At 42.9% G+C, this 15,481-nt stretch overlaps 1 protein-coding gene and 1 pseudogene across 3 annotated transcripts in view; one reads left to right on the top strand and one right to left on the bottom strand.

Moving 5' to 3' along the window:
* The window catches only part of LOC113592401 (zinc finger protein 154-like), a 224,576-nt gene that overhangs the window by 161,374 nt on the left and 47,721 nt on the right, over positions 1–15,481 (bottom strand). The window contains exons 2-3 of one of the 3 annotated variants that reach the window (XM_027038195.2): positions 11,047–11,173; positions 93–5,098 (exon numbers count right to left, since the gene is read on the bottom strand). The exons of 1 other annotated variant lie outside the window; for it this stretch is intronic. In XM_027038195.2, the coding sequence (XP_026893996.1) occupies positions 2,781–5,098; positions 11,047–11,173 (2,445 nt within the window). In that variant the 3' untranslated portion in view covers positions 93–2,780. Of the gene's footprint in view, positions 1–92; positions 5,099–11,046; positions 11,174–15,481 lie in introns of those variants that run through there. One more of the 3 variants, XM_053211216.1, reaches the window with a different exon arrangement.
* LOC113593289 (60S ribosomal protein L10a-like) lies at positions 8,275–9,228 on the top strand (annotated as a pseudogene).

The raw sequence follows: 15,481 nt of genomic DNA on the forward strand, positions 1-15,481 counted from the left end.
AAAACACCTTCTCCATCCTGAGTCCACCTGGTGCCCCGAGAGTCCTGCTCCAGCCTACCAACCTCCATAATGACAGACCAGGAAAATGGGTGGACACTACAAAGCAAGGCTTTATTGTATTATTAAATGTCTGGACTTTAGAAAGTGAAGGAGAATATATTAATGTAGGTTAAAAGTGTTTATGTGTGTCCATTATGCATAGCATTAAAAAACTGAAAACAATGAGAACATATACTTTCAGTATTAAAAATAATTATCCCACAAAGTAAAAGTCACAAAATGAAATTCCAACATACATCTGTTGTTTCACATCCTTTTGTAAAAGGAAAATAACCAAAGTTCATAGAATAGGCAGAAGATATGAACCGTTTAGCAAAAATATAGATAGCAAATACACATCAGAAAAAAATGCTCATCATGACTCCTCAGGAAAATGCAGTTAAAACACTGAGACTGCACTATAAACTTATAAAAAGGATTAAAATTAAGAATGACCAAACCAAACAATTCACTAGGATGTGGAGGAAATGGAACTCTCACACACTGCTGGTAAGAGTACAAAAAGGCATACCATTTACATCACAATATGCTAAATTCTTTAAGTTAAACATTTACCCTACAACTCAGACTTTCTACTCTGAGTTACAGACAAAAAATAAGTGAAACACATATCCATATAAATAATTACACATGAATGTTTATACCAACTTTATTTTCCATATGCAAAAATTAGAAATACCCAAATGCCTGTAAACAAATTAATGGGTAAACTAAGAGTGGTATAACTCAAAAGAATATTTCTCAGCCAAAAAAAAAAAAAAAAAAAAAGATCACCTACTTATATATCATTGATGCATCTACAATTATTTATGCAACACAAAAGTAGGAAAAAAGGGGGGCACCTGGGTGGCTCAGCTGGTTAAGCATACAACTTGATTTTGGCTCAGGTCATGACCTCATGGTTCATGAGTTCAAGCCCTACATCATGCTCTGCGCTGCCAGGGCAGCGCCTGCGTGAGTTTCTCTCCCTCCCTTGCTCTTTCAAAATAAATAAAATTTTAAAAACTTAAAAAAAAAAAAACTTTGATTCCCACTATATAAATCATAGAAAATAGAGGTTTTTTTTTTTTTTAATGGAAAGTAAATCAATGGTTACTTGGAGTGCTGTGAAGGCAGATAAAGGACAGGAGGTAAATATACAATGACCGATATGATCACTATAAGACCACGATGTTTTCTGAGGTTTGTAAGTATGTCAAAACTTACTAAAGACTACATTTCCAATATGTACAGTTTATTACATGTAATTATACCTTAATAAACCTTTCTTAAATAATTCAAGATAAAAAATCTGTTTGTCCAACTCTTTTTGGAAAATAGGTTTTGCAACCCTACATTCAACACACAGTCTCACCCCGCGGAGGCTAGTTTTGCTGTGAAAGCAAATACAGCGATCAACGAAGGACTCTCCATGAGAGTCAAGAGGACTGCTGGCTGGGTCACAAAAGCCGCATCCCCGGACTACAGATCCCCCTTTTCTCGATCTGTTTTCCTGCCTGTGCAGCAGTGGTCTTGAGATGAACATCACTAAGAGGCTGCAGGAATCCACAAAACCTTTCAATTATTTCCAATGGCAACGATGTAAGCTACACCAGATCCATCCACCCGGAGGTCCATGGACTTGCGCACACCCCAGCTCTGCACAGCCTCTGCTGCAGGAGTATATGTGGGCACACTTTTAGAAGAGGCACATTCTGTCTAGTTGGCTGCAGTCTCCTCCACTCCCTGTTAAGTCAGTGTTTCTATAGCAGTTCTGGTCTCCCCTGAACCTTGTGGCCTTACAATCAATGACAAAACACAGGATATCAGGACACATGGCTCTTTGTAGGACCTGGGAAAGAGGTGTCCCTCAACAGTGCTGACATCCCCTGTGCTATCCCCTGTGGAAAAAAAAAAATCATGCTGCTCGCAGAAGCACCTGAGGTTCTCACACCTGCCCCTCCTCAGGGTGATCTCTATGCAGTCTTTCCTAGGAGGTCACGGGCAGTGCAAATTTGGCAAAAACTGGTAAGCTCATTTCTGCCACCATACTGTCCCCTTGAGGCACAGAAATTTGAGACCCTCCCCAATGAAAGCTGTTCATCCCTTCATGTTTGTAGATCGCAAAATGTTTATAAACCACCACACATGGTAGATAAAACACACAAGATTGAAAAGGACTTAAACATGGACGTTGTTACTGCACAAACCAAAGCAACAGGGGCTAGCAGTTCTTGAGTGAGTGGCTTGGAAGCTGGAAAAATTAATCACAAATGTCTCTGGAGACCATGTCCCTGCAAATGCTCATCCTTCTCTGCAAGCTGCCAGCTGAATTGATTTGATGTTCTCTAGGACAACACTGGCCAGGTCTATGCCAATTAGTCAGAAAGAAGGAAATGTGGGTCCCCCAGAGACTCAGGTTACTCCTAATTTCCTCCAGCAATGAGAACAGAGGTCAGCTTCCCTGAGCACAGTGGGGTGATGACTGATGCATGATGTAGAGACTTGCCAGGGGAGGAGTTAATAGCTTTGGCCACAGACTGGCAGTGAAATGTATCTGGAGAAAGCCCTCAGCAGTTTAGAAACTGCAACATAGCCACACATGCTTCAGCCACATAGCTGAAACCTCTCTACTATTGGCATTTAGATGCAGTAGATTGAATTCAGGCAAATGGTGCCTTACAAAGAGTTGCCTCTGGGATCATTACACCGAACAAGGAAACTGTATGCTTCTTACCCATCTAAGGCCTTTCTCCGGTGTGAACCCTCTGGTGCTGAGAAAGGTTTGATTTTCGGCTAAAAGATTTCCCACATTCATTGCAGTCATAAGGCCTCTCTCCTGTGTGAACTCTCTGATGATAATGGAGGGTAGAACGAGAGGTAAAAGATTTCCCACATTCACTGCACTCAAAAGGCCTTTCTCCTGTGTGAACTCTCCGGTGAATAATGAGGTGAATTCTTTGGGTAAAGGATTTTCCACATTCACTGCACTCATGAGGCCTTTCTCCTGTGTGAACCCTGCGATGTCGAATCAGTATGGAGCTATTGGTAAAAGATTTCCCACATTCACTACACTCATAAGGCCTTTCTCCAGTGTGAACTCTCTGATGATAACCAAGGGCAGAGACGGAAGTAAAAGATTTCCCACATTCACTGCACTCGTAAGGCCTTTCTCCAGTGTGGACTCTCCGATGTTTAGAGAGATATGAGTTCTGACTAAAGGATCTCCCACAGTCACTACATTCGTAAGGCTTTTCTCCAGTGTGAACTCTCTGGTGTTGATTCAATTGGGAACTATCCCTAAAAGATTTCCCACATTCGCTACAGTCAAAAGGCCTTTCTCCTGTGTGAACTCTCTGATGACAACGGAGAGCAGAGGCAGAGGTAAAAGACTTCTCACATTCTTTGCACTCGTAAGGCCTTTCTCCAATGTGAACTTTTTGATGATAACGGAGGGCAGAGCCAGAGGTAAAGGATTTTCCACATTCCTTGCACTCGTAAGGCCTTTCTCCTGTGTGAACTCTCTGGTGTATATTGAGGTGATTTCTTTGGGTAAAGGATTTCCCACATTCATTGCACTCGTAAGGCCTTTCTCCCGTGTGAACTCTACGGTGTCGAATAAGTATCGGTCCATTGGTAAAAGATTTCCCACATTCACTACACTCATAAGGTTTTTCTCCAGTGTGAACTCTCTGATGATAACAGAGGGCAGAGCCAGAGGTAAAGGATTTTCCACATTCACTACATTCATAAGGCCTTTCTCCCGTGTGAACTCTCTGGTGTTGAGAGAGGTAAGATTTGTGGCTAAATGATTTCCCACATTCACTGCATTCGTAAGGCCTTTCTCCTGTGTGAACTCTTCGGTGTATAATGAGGTGATTTATTTGGGTAAAAGATTTCCCACAATCATTACACTCATATGGCCTTTCTCCTGTGTGAATTCTCTGATGGTAACGGAGGCCAGAGCTAGAGGTAAAAGACTTTCCGCATTCACTACATTTATAAGGTTTTTCTCCAGTATGAATTCTCTGATGATAACGGAGGGCAGAGCTAGAAGTAAAAGATTTCCCACATTCACTACATTCATAAGGCCTTTCTCCTGTGTGTACTCTCCAGTGTTCAATGAGATCGGATTTTCGTCGAAACGATTTCTCACATTCAGTGCACTCATAACTCATTTCTCCAGTGTGAATTGTACGTTGTCGAATAATGATGGAGCTCTGACTAACAGATTGAGCACAGCCACGACACACGTAACAATTTTCTCCAGTGTGACTTCTCTGAGGATAAGGGAGGACAAATTTTTGGCTAAAAGATTTCCCACATTTGCTGCACTTGTACTGCCTTGGTCCAGTATGAATTCTTCGATGTTGACTGAGGGTTGAGCTTCCCGTAAATGATTTACCACAGTCACTACACACATGAAGCTTGTCACCAGTGTGGATTCTCTGGTGAATAGCAAGTGAAGATCTGTACCTGAATGTTTTCCCACATTCAGGACACACAAAACACTGTCTTCCAGTGTGGATACCCTGGTCTTGAACAAGTGTGTGTTTGGGACCAAAGGCTTTACCGCATTCTTCCCAGGTGTAATGACTTTCTTTGCTTTGAAAAGTCATCCCACACTTGGTGATTCTGTTCTCTCCAGTATGAGCTGCCTGTTGTTGGAGATGTTCTGAGGTGGTCAGGAAGTCCTTCTCAACCTCCTTATAGGTAAAGGGCTTTTCTGAATCATGGAAATTGCTGCTCTTCACAAATGAGGCCCTGTCCACACTGCTTCTGAAGGATTTTTCTCTCATGTGCTGCTTCTCATGCTCTTGAAGGTTTGCACTGCAATAGATTTGTTTCACACATGCCCCATACTTGAATAGTTTCTGGCTACTTGGCTTCTCCTGGTGCTCAGCCAAGTGGAAAACGTCTCTCAAGACCGGACCACACATCTCACAGGGATGGGTCTTCCGGGAAGACAGAGCTGCCTTGGGCACACTGGCCTGTGACACACCTACAGAAACGCTCTGTTCAAGGGGTGCCTCCGCATCTTCTGCCCCACAGCAGCAACCTGAATGCAAAGAAACACTAGTGAAATACACGCTGACTTTATTAGAAGAGGGCAACCCAATTACAAATATGCAAATAAAAACCAAAAAAGAGCAAGGTCTGGTATAATGATAAAATAGTTAATTTACCAAGAGGATAGAATAATTAATTACAAGTATACAGGTGCCCAATATCCAAGCACTTAAATATATTAAGCAAATACAGATCAGAAGGCAGAAATAGACAGCAATGCTATAATAGTAGGGGACTTCAATATCCTATTATCAACAATCAACAGACTATGCAGACAGAAAATCAGTAAGGAAATGTTGGATTTGAACTGCACTTGATACCAAAGAGACCTAACAGACGTACACAGAAGATGCCATCCAACTGCAGCAATAAACTGTACATTCTTCTTTTTTTTAATTAAAAATTTTTTTTTATTTATTTTTAAGACAGAGACAGACACAGCATGAGTGGGGATGGGGCAGACAGAGAGGGAGACACAGAATCAGAAGCAGGTTCCAGGCTCTGAGCTGTCAGCACAGAGCCTGATGTGGGGCTTGAACTCACCAACCGTGAGATCATAACCTGAGCTGAAGTTGGACACTCAACCGACTGAGCCACCCGGGCGCCCCAACTGTACATTCTTGTTAAGTACACATGGAACATGTCTAGGACTCTCTCACATGTAGATCACAAAAAAATTCTTAACACTTAAGAAGACTGAAAACATACCAGGGATCTTTTTCAACTATGTGGTATGAAACTAGAAATCATTAATAGAAGGAAAGCTGGAAAATATCACAAATATGTGGAACTTAAACAACATTATCCTGAACAATGGGTCAAAGAAGAAATCAAGAACTATATTCAAACAAATGAAAATAGAAACACAATACATTAAAACTTATGGAATGTAAGAAAATCAGTTATAAGAAGGAATAAAAATTATAGTAGAAATAATTGAAACAGAAACTAGAAAAATAGAAAGACCAATGAAACTAACAGTTGGGTTTTTGAGATGATAAACAATTTGACAAACCATTAGTTAGACTAAGAAAAATGTGAGAAGACACAAAACCAGAAATGAAAGTGGAAACATCACAAGTGATACTGCAGGAATATAATCAAACAAAAGAGACTACTATGAACAATTACATGACAACAAATTGGCTAACCTAGAAGAAACAGATAAATTCACAGAAACATACAACCTGACAATACTAAATACTGAAGAAATAGAAAATCTGAACAGACTCATAACTGGTAAGGAGAGTCAATCAGTAATAAAAAATCTTCCAACAAGGGACATAGGTGGCTCAGTCAGTTAATCTTCTGACTCTTAATTTTGGCTCAGGTCATGATCTCACGGTTCGTGGGCTCAAGCCCTGCATCGGACTCTGTGTTGACAGCACAGAGCCTGTTTGGGATTCTCGGTCTCCCTCTCTGCCACTCTCCCACTTGCTCTCTCTCAAAAATAAATAAACATTAAAAAAAAAAATCTCCCAGGGTGCCTGGGTGATCAGTCAGTTAAGCTTCCGACTCTTGATTTTGGATCAGGTCATGATCTCACACTTCATGAGTTCAAGCCCCACACTGGGTTCTGCACTGGCAGCACACAGCCTGCTTGGGATTCTCTCTCTCCGCCTTTCTCTGCCCCCCCTCCCCCCCCCCCCCCCCCCCGCTCATGCTCTCTTTCTGTGTGTCTCAAAATAAATAAATAAACTTAAAAAAAAAAAAAAAAATCTCCTAACAAAGAAAAGCCCAGAACCGGACAGAATCACTGGAAATTCCACTACATATTTAAAGAATCAACGCCATCCTTCTTAAAGTCTTCCAAAAAACTGAAGGAACACTTCTAAAATCATTTTATGAGGCCAGTATTACCTCAAAGGTAGTACAAGAGAAGAAAAGTACAGGCCAATATCCCCAATGAACATGAATGCAAAACTCTTCAAAAAAAAAAAAAAAATACTTGCAAACCAAATCCAAATCCAAAAGCACATTACAAGGATCATACACTACAATCAATCAGGATTTATCCCTGGGATCCAAGGACAGTTCAATATGTGCATATCAATAAATGCAATACACCACCTTAATGGAATAAGAGTTTAAAAAGGTAAAAATCATATAATCACATCAATAGATGTAGTAAGTTTATTTATTTTGAGAGAGTGTGAGTGGGGAAGGAGGAGGGAGGGGAAGGAGGGAGGGAGGGAGAGAGGGAGAGAGGGAGAAGGAGAATGAATCCCAAGCAGGCTCTGCACTGTCTGTGCAGAGCCTGATGCAAGGCCCAGTCCCACAAACCATGAGATCATGACCTGAGCAGAAATCAAGAGATGGACATTCAACTGACTGAGCCACCCAGGTGCCCCACCTTCACTTTTATTCAACCTAGAACTAGAAGTTCTAGCCCCAAGTAATTAAGGAAAAAAAATAAAAGGCATCCAAATCGGAATGAAAGTAAAATGGTCTGTTTGCAGGTGATACAACCTAACATACAGAAAATCAAAGAATACACCAAAACACTGTTAGAAGTAATTAATGAATTCAGTAAGGTTGTAGAACTAAAAAAAAAATTCAACATACAAAACTAAATTGTATTTATATACACCAATAATAAACTACCTGGGGAGAAAAACTGAGAAAACAATCCCACTTAAAATAGCATCAAAAAGAAAACGATATTCAAAATAAATTTAACATAGAAGGTGAAAGATCTGTATCTTGAAAATTATAAGAAATTGATGAAAACAATTGAAGACACAAATGGAAAAACATCCTGTGTTCTCAGACTGGAAGAATTAATAGTTAAAATGTCCATTTTACCACAGCAATCTACCCAAAGCAATCTACACATTTAATGCAATCCATAACAAAATCCAATGACATTTTTCACAGAAATAGAAAAAACAATTGTAAAATTCATATGGAACCACAGAAAACTCCAAATAGCCAAAGCAATCTTGAGAAAAAAGAGCAAAGCTGGAGACATCACACTTCTTAATTTCAAAATATTCCAAAGGTATAGTAATTAAAACAGTATGGTACTAGCATAAAAACAGACCAATGAAACAGAATAGAGAGCCCAGAGATAAACCTCTGCACACATGGGTCAACTACTCTTTGATAAAGACACCAAGTATGCATAACGAGGAAAGGACAGTCTCTTCAATAAATGGATATCCACATGGAAAAAGAAAAAAGACCTCCACCTTGGGTCTTAAAATAAGATGGGAGGCATGGGGAGACTTTGGCCAAGCCTGCCAGCTGGTTTGAGAAGCCAGACTAGCTGTCGGTGAATGTGGACATTGCGGGCTTTTGTCCACTCCCCACCCCAAGTTCTCCATATGTAATTTGGGTGCCAGCAGCACTGTGATGAGGCCAAGGCTGTGGATATTCCCTACATGGATACTGAGGCACTGAAGAAACTCAACAAGAATAGAAAAATCAGTCAAGAAGCTGGCCAAGAACTATGATGCCTTTTTGCTTTCAGAATCTCTGATCAAGCAGATTACACAAATCCTGGGCCCAGGCCTGAATAAGGCTGATAAGTTCCCTTTCTTGCTGACCCATAATGAGAATACGTGGCCTATGTGGATGAAGTTCACAATCAAATTCCAGATGAAGAAAATGCTGTGTCGGGCAGTGGCCATTGGCCATGTGAAGATGACAGATGAGGACCTTGTGGACAACATCTACTTAGCTGTCAATTTCCTGTTGTCAGTGCTCAAGAAGAATTGGCAGAACACCTGGGTTTTCCATGTTAAGAGCACCATGGGCAAGCCCCAGTGCCTATCTATACTAAGGCACAGCTTAATAAACCCTAAGGCTACCAAATACAACAACAACAAAAACACTGGACCTGTATTTTACACCACTCACAAAAATTAACTTGAATTGGATTTTTTTAAAAACTTAAAACATAAGACCTAAAATTATAAAAGTTTTAGAAAAAACATACAGAAAAAGCTCCTTGACATTTGTGTTGCCAATGATTTTTTGGATAGGACACCAACAGCAAAGGCAACAAAAGCAAAAATAAATAAGTGGAACTGTATCAAACCAAGAACTTCTTCATAGCAATGGAAATAATCAAGAAAATGAAAAGACAACCTAAGAAATAAGAGAAATATCTGCCAAGAGATTAATATCCAGAATATATAAAGAACTCATAAAACTCAACCACAAAACCCAAATAACCCAATTAAAAAGGAGCAAAGGACCTGAATAAACATCTATCCAAAGACATATAAATGGCCCACAGGTACATGAAAAGGTGCTCAACATCACTAACATCAGAAAAATGCAAATCTTAGTTACAATGAAAAATCACCTCACACCTATTAGGATAGCTCTTATCAAAATGCAAGAGAGAACAAGTGTTGGTAAGGAATGTGAAAAAAAGGAAATCATCACAGTTGGTAAGATAAATTGGTACACACATCGGTACAGAATGGAAAAGCTTTCAAAAATTAAAAATAGCAGCACCAGGGGCGCCTGGGTGGCTCAGTCCGTTAAGTGTCCAACTTTGGCTAGGTCATGATCTCAAGGTTCATGGGTACGAGCTCTGCATCCAGGCACAGAGCCTGGAGCCTGCTTTAGATTCTGTGTCTCCCTCTCTCTTTACCCCTCCCTTGCTAGCACACTCTCTCTCAAAAATAAATAAAAACGTTAAAAAAAAAATTACAAAAAAAATAGCAGTGCCTGTTTCAGTTAGAAGAGCATGAGACTCTTGATCTCAGGGTTATGAGTTCAAGCCCCACTTTGGGTATAGAGATTACTTTAAAAAGTAAAACCTTAAAAAAACTGAGTATCTCAAAGAGGTATTTGTACTCCTGTATTTATTGCAGCACTGTTCACAACAGCCAAGGTATGAGAACAAGGTAAGTATCTACGGATGAATGGATAAATAAACCCTGGTGTATATATATACAATGGAGTATTGTTCAGCCATAAAAAAGGAAATCATGCATTTATGACAACATGAATAAACTTGGAGAGCATAATGCAAAGTGAAATAAGTCAGACAGAGAAAGACAAATACTATATGGTATCACTTCTATGTGGAATCAAAAAAAGAAAGGAAGGAAGGAAGGAAGGAAGGGAGGGAGGGAGGAAGGAAAGAAACAAAGAGTAGAATGCCAGGGGCTGGAGGCTATGGGAAACAGGGAGATGTTGGTCTGTTACAAACTGATCAAGTTCTGTGAATCTAATATGCACCGCAGTGATTATCATTAATAATGCTGTGTTGTACACTTGAATTCGCTAAGAGAATACATCTTAAGGGTTCTTATACTCACAAAAAATATGTAAAGTGATGATATGAAATCAATTGTAATAACCATTTCATAATATACATGAATATCAAGGTCATAACACTATACACTACAAATATAAATATATACAAAATTATTGGTCAATGATACTTCAATAAAGCTGGCAAACAAGAAAAAGAAAAAAGAAGTCTGAACACTATAAATAGAACCGGGATGGTCTTGAAAGACAGTCCATGGTCCATGTAAATAATGGTCATGATGATGCCTGCAATTCCCAGTACAGGCAAGCACAATGAAATCTCAGATTAAATAAGCAAACAAAACCAAGGACACAGAAGAGCCATGGACCTAGAGAGATGAACTGGCCAGGGAGAGGACAAACAAGATGCCATCCATTAGCCTTACTGCACAACTACTGAAATCAAATCCTTCTTGTAAAAGTTCAGTAGGGACAGCGCTGGGACTGTGGGGAGAGAAGAGGGCAATGCAAAAACACAGCCCTACCTAGGACAGCAACTATCCAGGAAACGGGGAAAGCCAGCTGTACCTATGGTCTATATGTTGAAAAGGACAGAGAAGACCCCGGGGGCAAGAGGGACAAGGAAAAAAAAAAAAAAAAGGAAAAGAGGGTTATGGATGGTGAAGTGCAAAACCTAGTCCACATCACTGGGGAGGGTCTTACCCAGTGAGGATATAAGTGCAAAGGTCTCCAGCATCACATCGTGGTACAAGCGTTTCTGAGCCTCATCAAGGAGCTTCCACTCCTCCTGGGAGAAGTACACGGCGACATCCTCAAAGGTCACACCACCCTGTCAAGAACAGGACAGATGAGACCATGAACATTCTTTCTCTGAGAACCCACAATCCACCTCCTACACATCTACTCCAAATCCATCCTCCTCCAGAACTCCCCACCCTAGAGGAGGTACCGGGCCCCAGCGCCACTGACAGCGGTTCTCAGCAACAACAAGCAGCAGTGCACATGTCAAGGAAGCTCTGGGACTGGCCCTCAGGGCCCCATCCCTCTTACCAAGCATTTCTCCTACATCTCACAGATCATACATACAAGATACGGCCACATGGGCTCATGCTTCACCCCAAGGTCCCCAATCCCAGGGCCGGAGGGCTCTCAGCTCATACTTACTCTTAATGTGTACATCATTCAGTAGACCTCTCTCACACCTACGGATCCCTCAAATGCACTCCCAAGCTCTACCATCTCCCTGCCCTGCACCACAGGCATCTCCCTGGACTCACCCACGTACTGGGCACACCGCATCCAGCGTGCTTGAAAGTTTCAAACATGATCTGGTATAACCCCCGTCCTTTGATGGGATCCCAATGACAAAGAAACCCCAAGTGCTGCTTTGAAGGCCTGCCCATCTCTCTGCCTGGGATCTCTGCTTCAATATTAGTCACCCAGAACCACAAGTGAATCTCATGACCCTCTTCTACTTCTGTGCTGCCCTTGCTGTCCCCATAGCAGCAGCAACCCTCCTTTCTCCACTTAACTTTCATTAGAAGTGCATCAAGGGGCACCTGAGTGGCTCAGTCTCTTAAGCGTCCGACTCTTGATTTCAGCTCATATCTCACAGTCATGAGATTGACCCCCATATCGGGCTCTGCGCTGGCATTTCAGAGCCTGCTTGCATTCTCTCTCTCTGCCCCTGCCCTGCTTGTGCTCTCTCCCAAAATAAATAAACGGAGGAAAAAAAAAAGTGCATCAAAACCCCAATGGTCTCCATGCCAGGCACAGTGACCCTCACAAATGAACAGATTTGCCCCAGACCTTATCCACCAGTAAGACTAAAACACCGCAGATGCCATAAAATCTCGCCACAATTCTGGTGAATCTGCACGGTAGCGAATAAACAGGCCTCACTGTCATCCTGACTCAACGACTAGTTCTGCCTCCGCAGCCGTTTCCTGTCCTGTCCACTCCTCCCAGGGAAGTCTTGGCCACCTGCCAGATGGTCCTCTCTCCCACACTGTTCCCGCTATCACACTTCTCCTTCAGCAGGCACCCTCTTCTTTCCAGCCCACCAACAGCACTGCCACCACGCTACCACCACCTGCATCTCACCCCTCCTATATGTGATCCAAAGCTCCACCTGGTCCACACAATAGCCAGAACTCTTGGATGTCTCCATCCTGGACCTCTCCCAGATTCCAGACCTGAGTGTCCAGTGGCCCATTTGACGCTTTCACTCAGTTCTCTGAAACTTCTCACACTCTTAACAGGGCCGAAAAACTTAAGACATTCACAGTAAAAATGAGCCCACCGCCAACGTCCCCATCCCAGTTGATGGAGCTTCCGTAGCTTCAGCTGCTAAGACCAAACCCTCCCCCCTCTGCTAGGCCAGAACGCTCCCTGGCGTCTAGAGTCCTCACATGAAGACGCAACCCCTCCAGCCCGCCAGTGCCCCCGCCGCACACCCTCTGTTCCCCGAGAGCAGAGGGCGGACCCCACACCCCCCGATTCCTCCCCCTCGGCGCGCCCTGCAGCCCTGCACCAGCCGACCCCTCCCCTGCAGCCCGCTCTCGCACCCCCTCAGGCCGGCGCTCAGACACTGGGCCCCCGCCCACGAGCGCCTCCCGGGCCCGGACACCGGGACCGGGACCGCAGGGACGCAAGCAAGCGCCCCGCGCTCGGGCCTGAGGGTCGGGGGTGGGGGCGGGGAGAGGAGGGTCCGGGGGCCGCGCGTTTACCTCAGCCGGGTCCCTGCGCGCGGCCGCCGCCATCGGACTCTGTGGGCGGAGCGGACACCCGGGCGGGCGGTGCCTGTCCCGGCCCCGGCGCGGGGCAGCACGGGCGGCGTCGCCGAGCCGTGAATCCCGGTCGGCGCGCCGCGTACGGCGCCTCTCCCGCCCTTTCTCGGTCAGTCATCCACAGCCCGAACCCCGAGCTCCGGAATTTGTGTGAAAGAACGTGCCAAAAGGACCAGGACGACGGCCCCGGAAGCCCCGCCCCGAGACGATGCGCACGCACGGAAATGGCCCCTCATTGGCTCCTGACTGCGGCCGCCCAGCGCAGGATCTCCTGGGAAATGTAGTAGTAGCACAGGGTCCGCAGTGTCTACCAGCAGGTGGGCCACGCGGCACGCAGGCAAGGCTAGTGACGCTTCAGAGTCAGTGGGGAGAAGGGGTTTTTGCTCATTGTTAAACGTGGCTTAGAGACATTATTTCGACTCTATAAAGCTCAGCCTGCTCCCTGAGGATAAAAGTATTATTTTAAATGGGCTCCATGCCCAACGTGGGGCTTGAACTCAGGACCCTGGGATCGAGAGTGGGATGCTCTACCAAATGAGCCATCCAGGTGCCAGAGATGACATCTGGATAGAGGATTTGGGTGCATCTCAAATAATATTAATTTTAGGAGCGCCAGGCTGAGCTTCTGGCTGGCCCAGTGGGTTAAGCGGCCCACTCTTGATTTCAGCTCAGGTCATGGTCTCAGGGTGGTGAAATCGAGCCCCACTCCTGGGTCCGCAGTATGTATGGAGCCTACTTGAGATTCTCTCTCCCTCTGCCCCTCCCTGGCTCGCTCACATGTGCTCACTTGCTCTCAATAAACAAATTTTTAAAATGGCATCTGATTCCATACATCATTAAAACATAAAAGAGTTCACACATAGCTGGAAACATTACGGTATTGTTCCTCAAATGTATATGGCCTGAAGCATTACTCAGTTTTGTGTGTGTGTTTGTCAGGAAGAAGAAAAAAGACTCCACACAGGGCCATCACAGAAAAGCAAGAAAAGGCATATTACACCACCCTGACACAGGTGGACAAAGAGGAATTGTTTCTGGCTCCCACAGAAAACTTCTCCCTTACCTGTATCATAAGTGATTTTGAGAAGTGGAAGCAAAAATCAACAGAAGTGGAAGTAAAATTGTAAAAGCTCTATACTAAACCCTCTATATTTTGTAAAAGCTAATTTATAATTGTGTAGCCTTTTTAAAAAAAAATTTTAAGTAATCTGTACACCCAAGGTGGGGCTGGAACCACAGCCTCGTGAGATCAAGAGTCACATGCTCCACTGACTGAGCCAGCCAGGGCAGGTGTAGCCTTTTTAGAATTGTGACCATTGTGTCCCCTAACTGTATCTTTTTGGGTGTCCAGCTTCTTTATTTTTTTGGTGAGAAGAACACATTAAATGACAATTGTGGTAGCCTACTAGGACTGTCATAACAAAACAGTATGGACTGAAGCAGCTTGAACAGAAATTTATTTTCTCACTGCTCTGGATGCTGGAAGTTGAAGATGAAGGTTTCTCCTAAGGCCTCTCTCCTTGGCTTGTGGATGGCCATCTTGCTGTGCCTTTTCCTCTCTGTGACCATACTCCTGGTGTCTATTCTTATAAAGAAATCAGTCCTAATGAAGTAGTGCCCCATCCTTATGATGTCATTTTACCTTAATTGCCTCTATGAATGCTCTTTCTCCAGATACACATTCTGGCTTAGGATTTCAAATATTAATATTACATTAATAAACGTTTTAGTGGTAATGAAAGGCAAATGGCTTATTAACGATATGTAATAAAGAGAAAAAGAGCAACTTTTTGAAAGTATCATCCAGGTGCCAATGGCTCACAATAATTACTAAAATTGACTTTTATAAAAACAATTTCCAAAAGCTTCATACTAAATACTGTAAATGCACTTATAAGAACTATTTAAAACAAAAACCTTTCAATTAAAACAAATATTAAAAGGTGCTAAAATGTAAAGTTTAATACATTTATTTGGATACTTAAAATGTTATCATTAACAATACTATTGATCCCATCTGATTAATCCCTCACAAACCCATTATTTCCCTTACTCAAAGTTCTAATCATTCTTACAGTTCAGGTGTCCTCTGATACCTCATAGAAAAAGCCTCACCCACTTTCTATGCTGCTTTTCTCACCACAGTCCCCATCATACATTGTACTAAACACCCATTGATCTTCCTTCAGTCTTTTGAATTCCATGTGCCTTTCCATCTCAGAGTATTCCCAGGTCTTTTTTTCTCCAATTGAAACACCCCCTCCCCTGCCACTATGCTTTGTTAATTAGAATCTTTTAAATGTCAGCATAAATTTCTAATCAGAAGTGGTTTTATACTCTCAACTCCT

Source organism: Acinonyx jubatus, chromosome E2, assembly GCF_027475565.1.
Source record: "Acinonyx jubatus isolate Ajub_Pintada_27869175 chromosome E2, VMU_Ajub_asm_v1.0, whole genome shotgun sequence".
NCBI classification, from domain to species: domain Eukaryota; kingdom Metazoa; phylum Chordata; class Mammalia; order Carnivora; family Felidae; genus Acinonyx; species Acinonyx jubatus.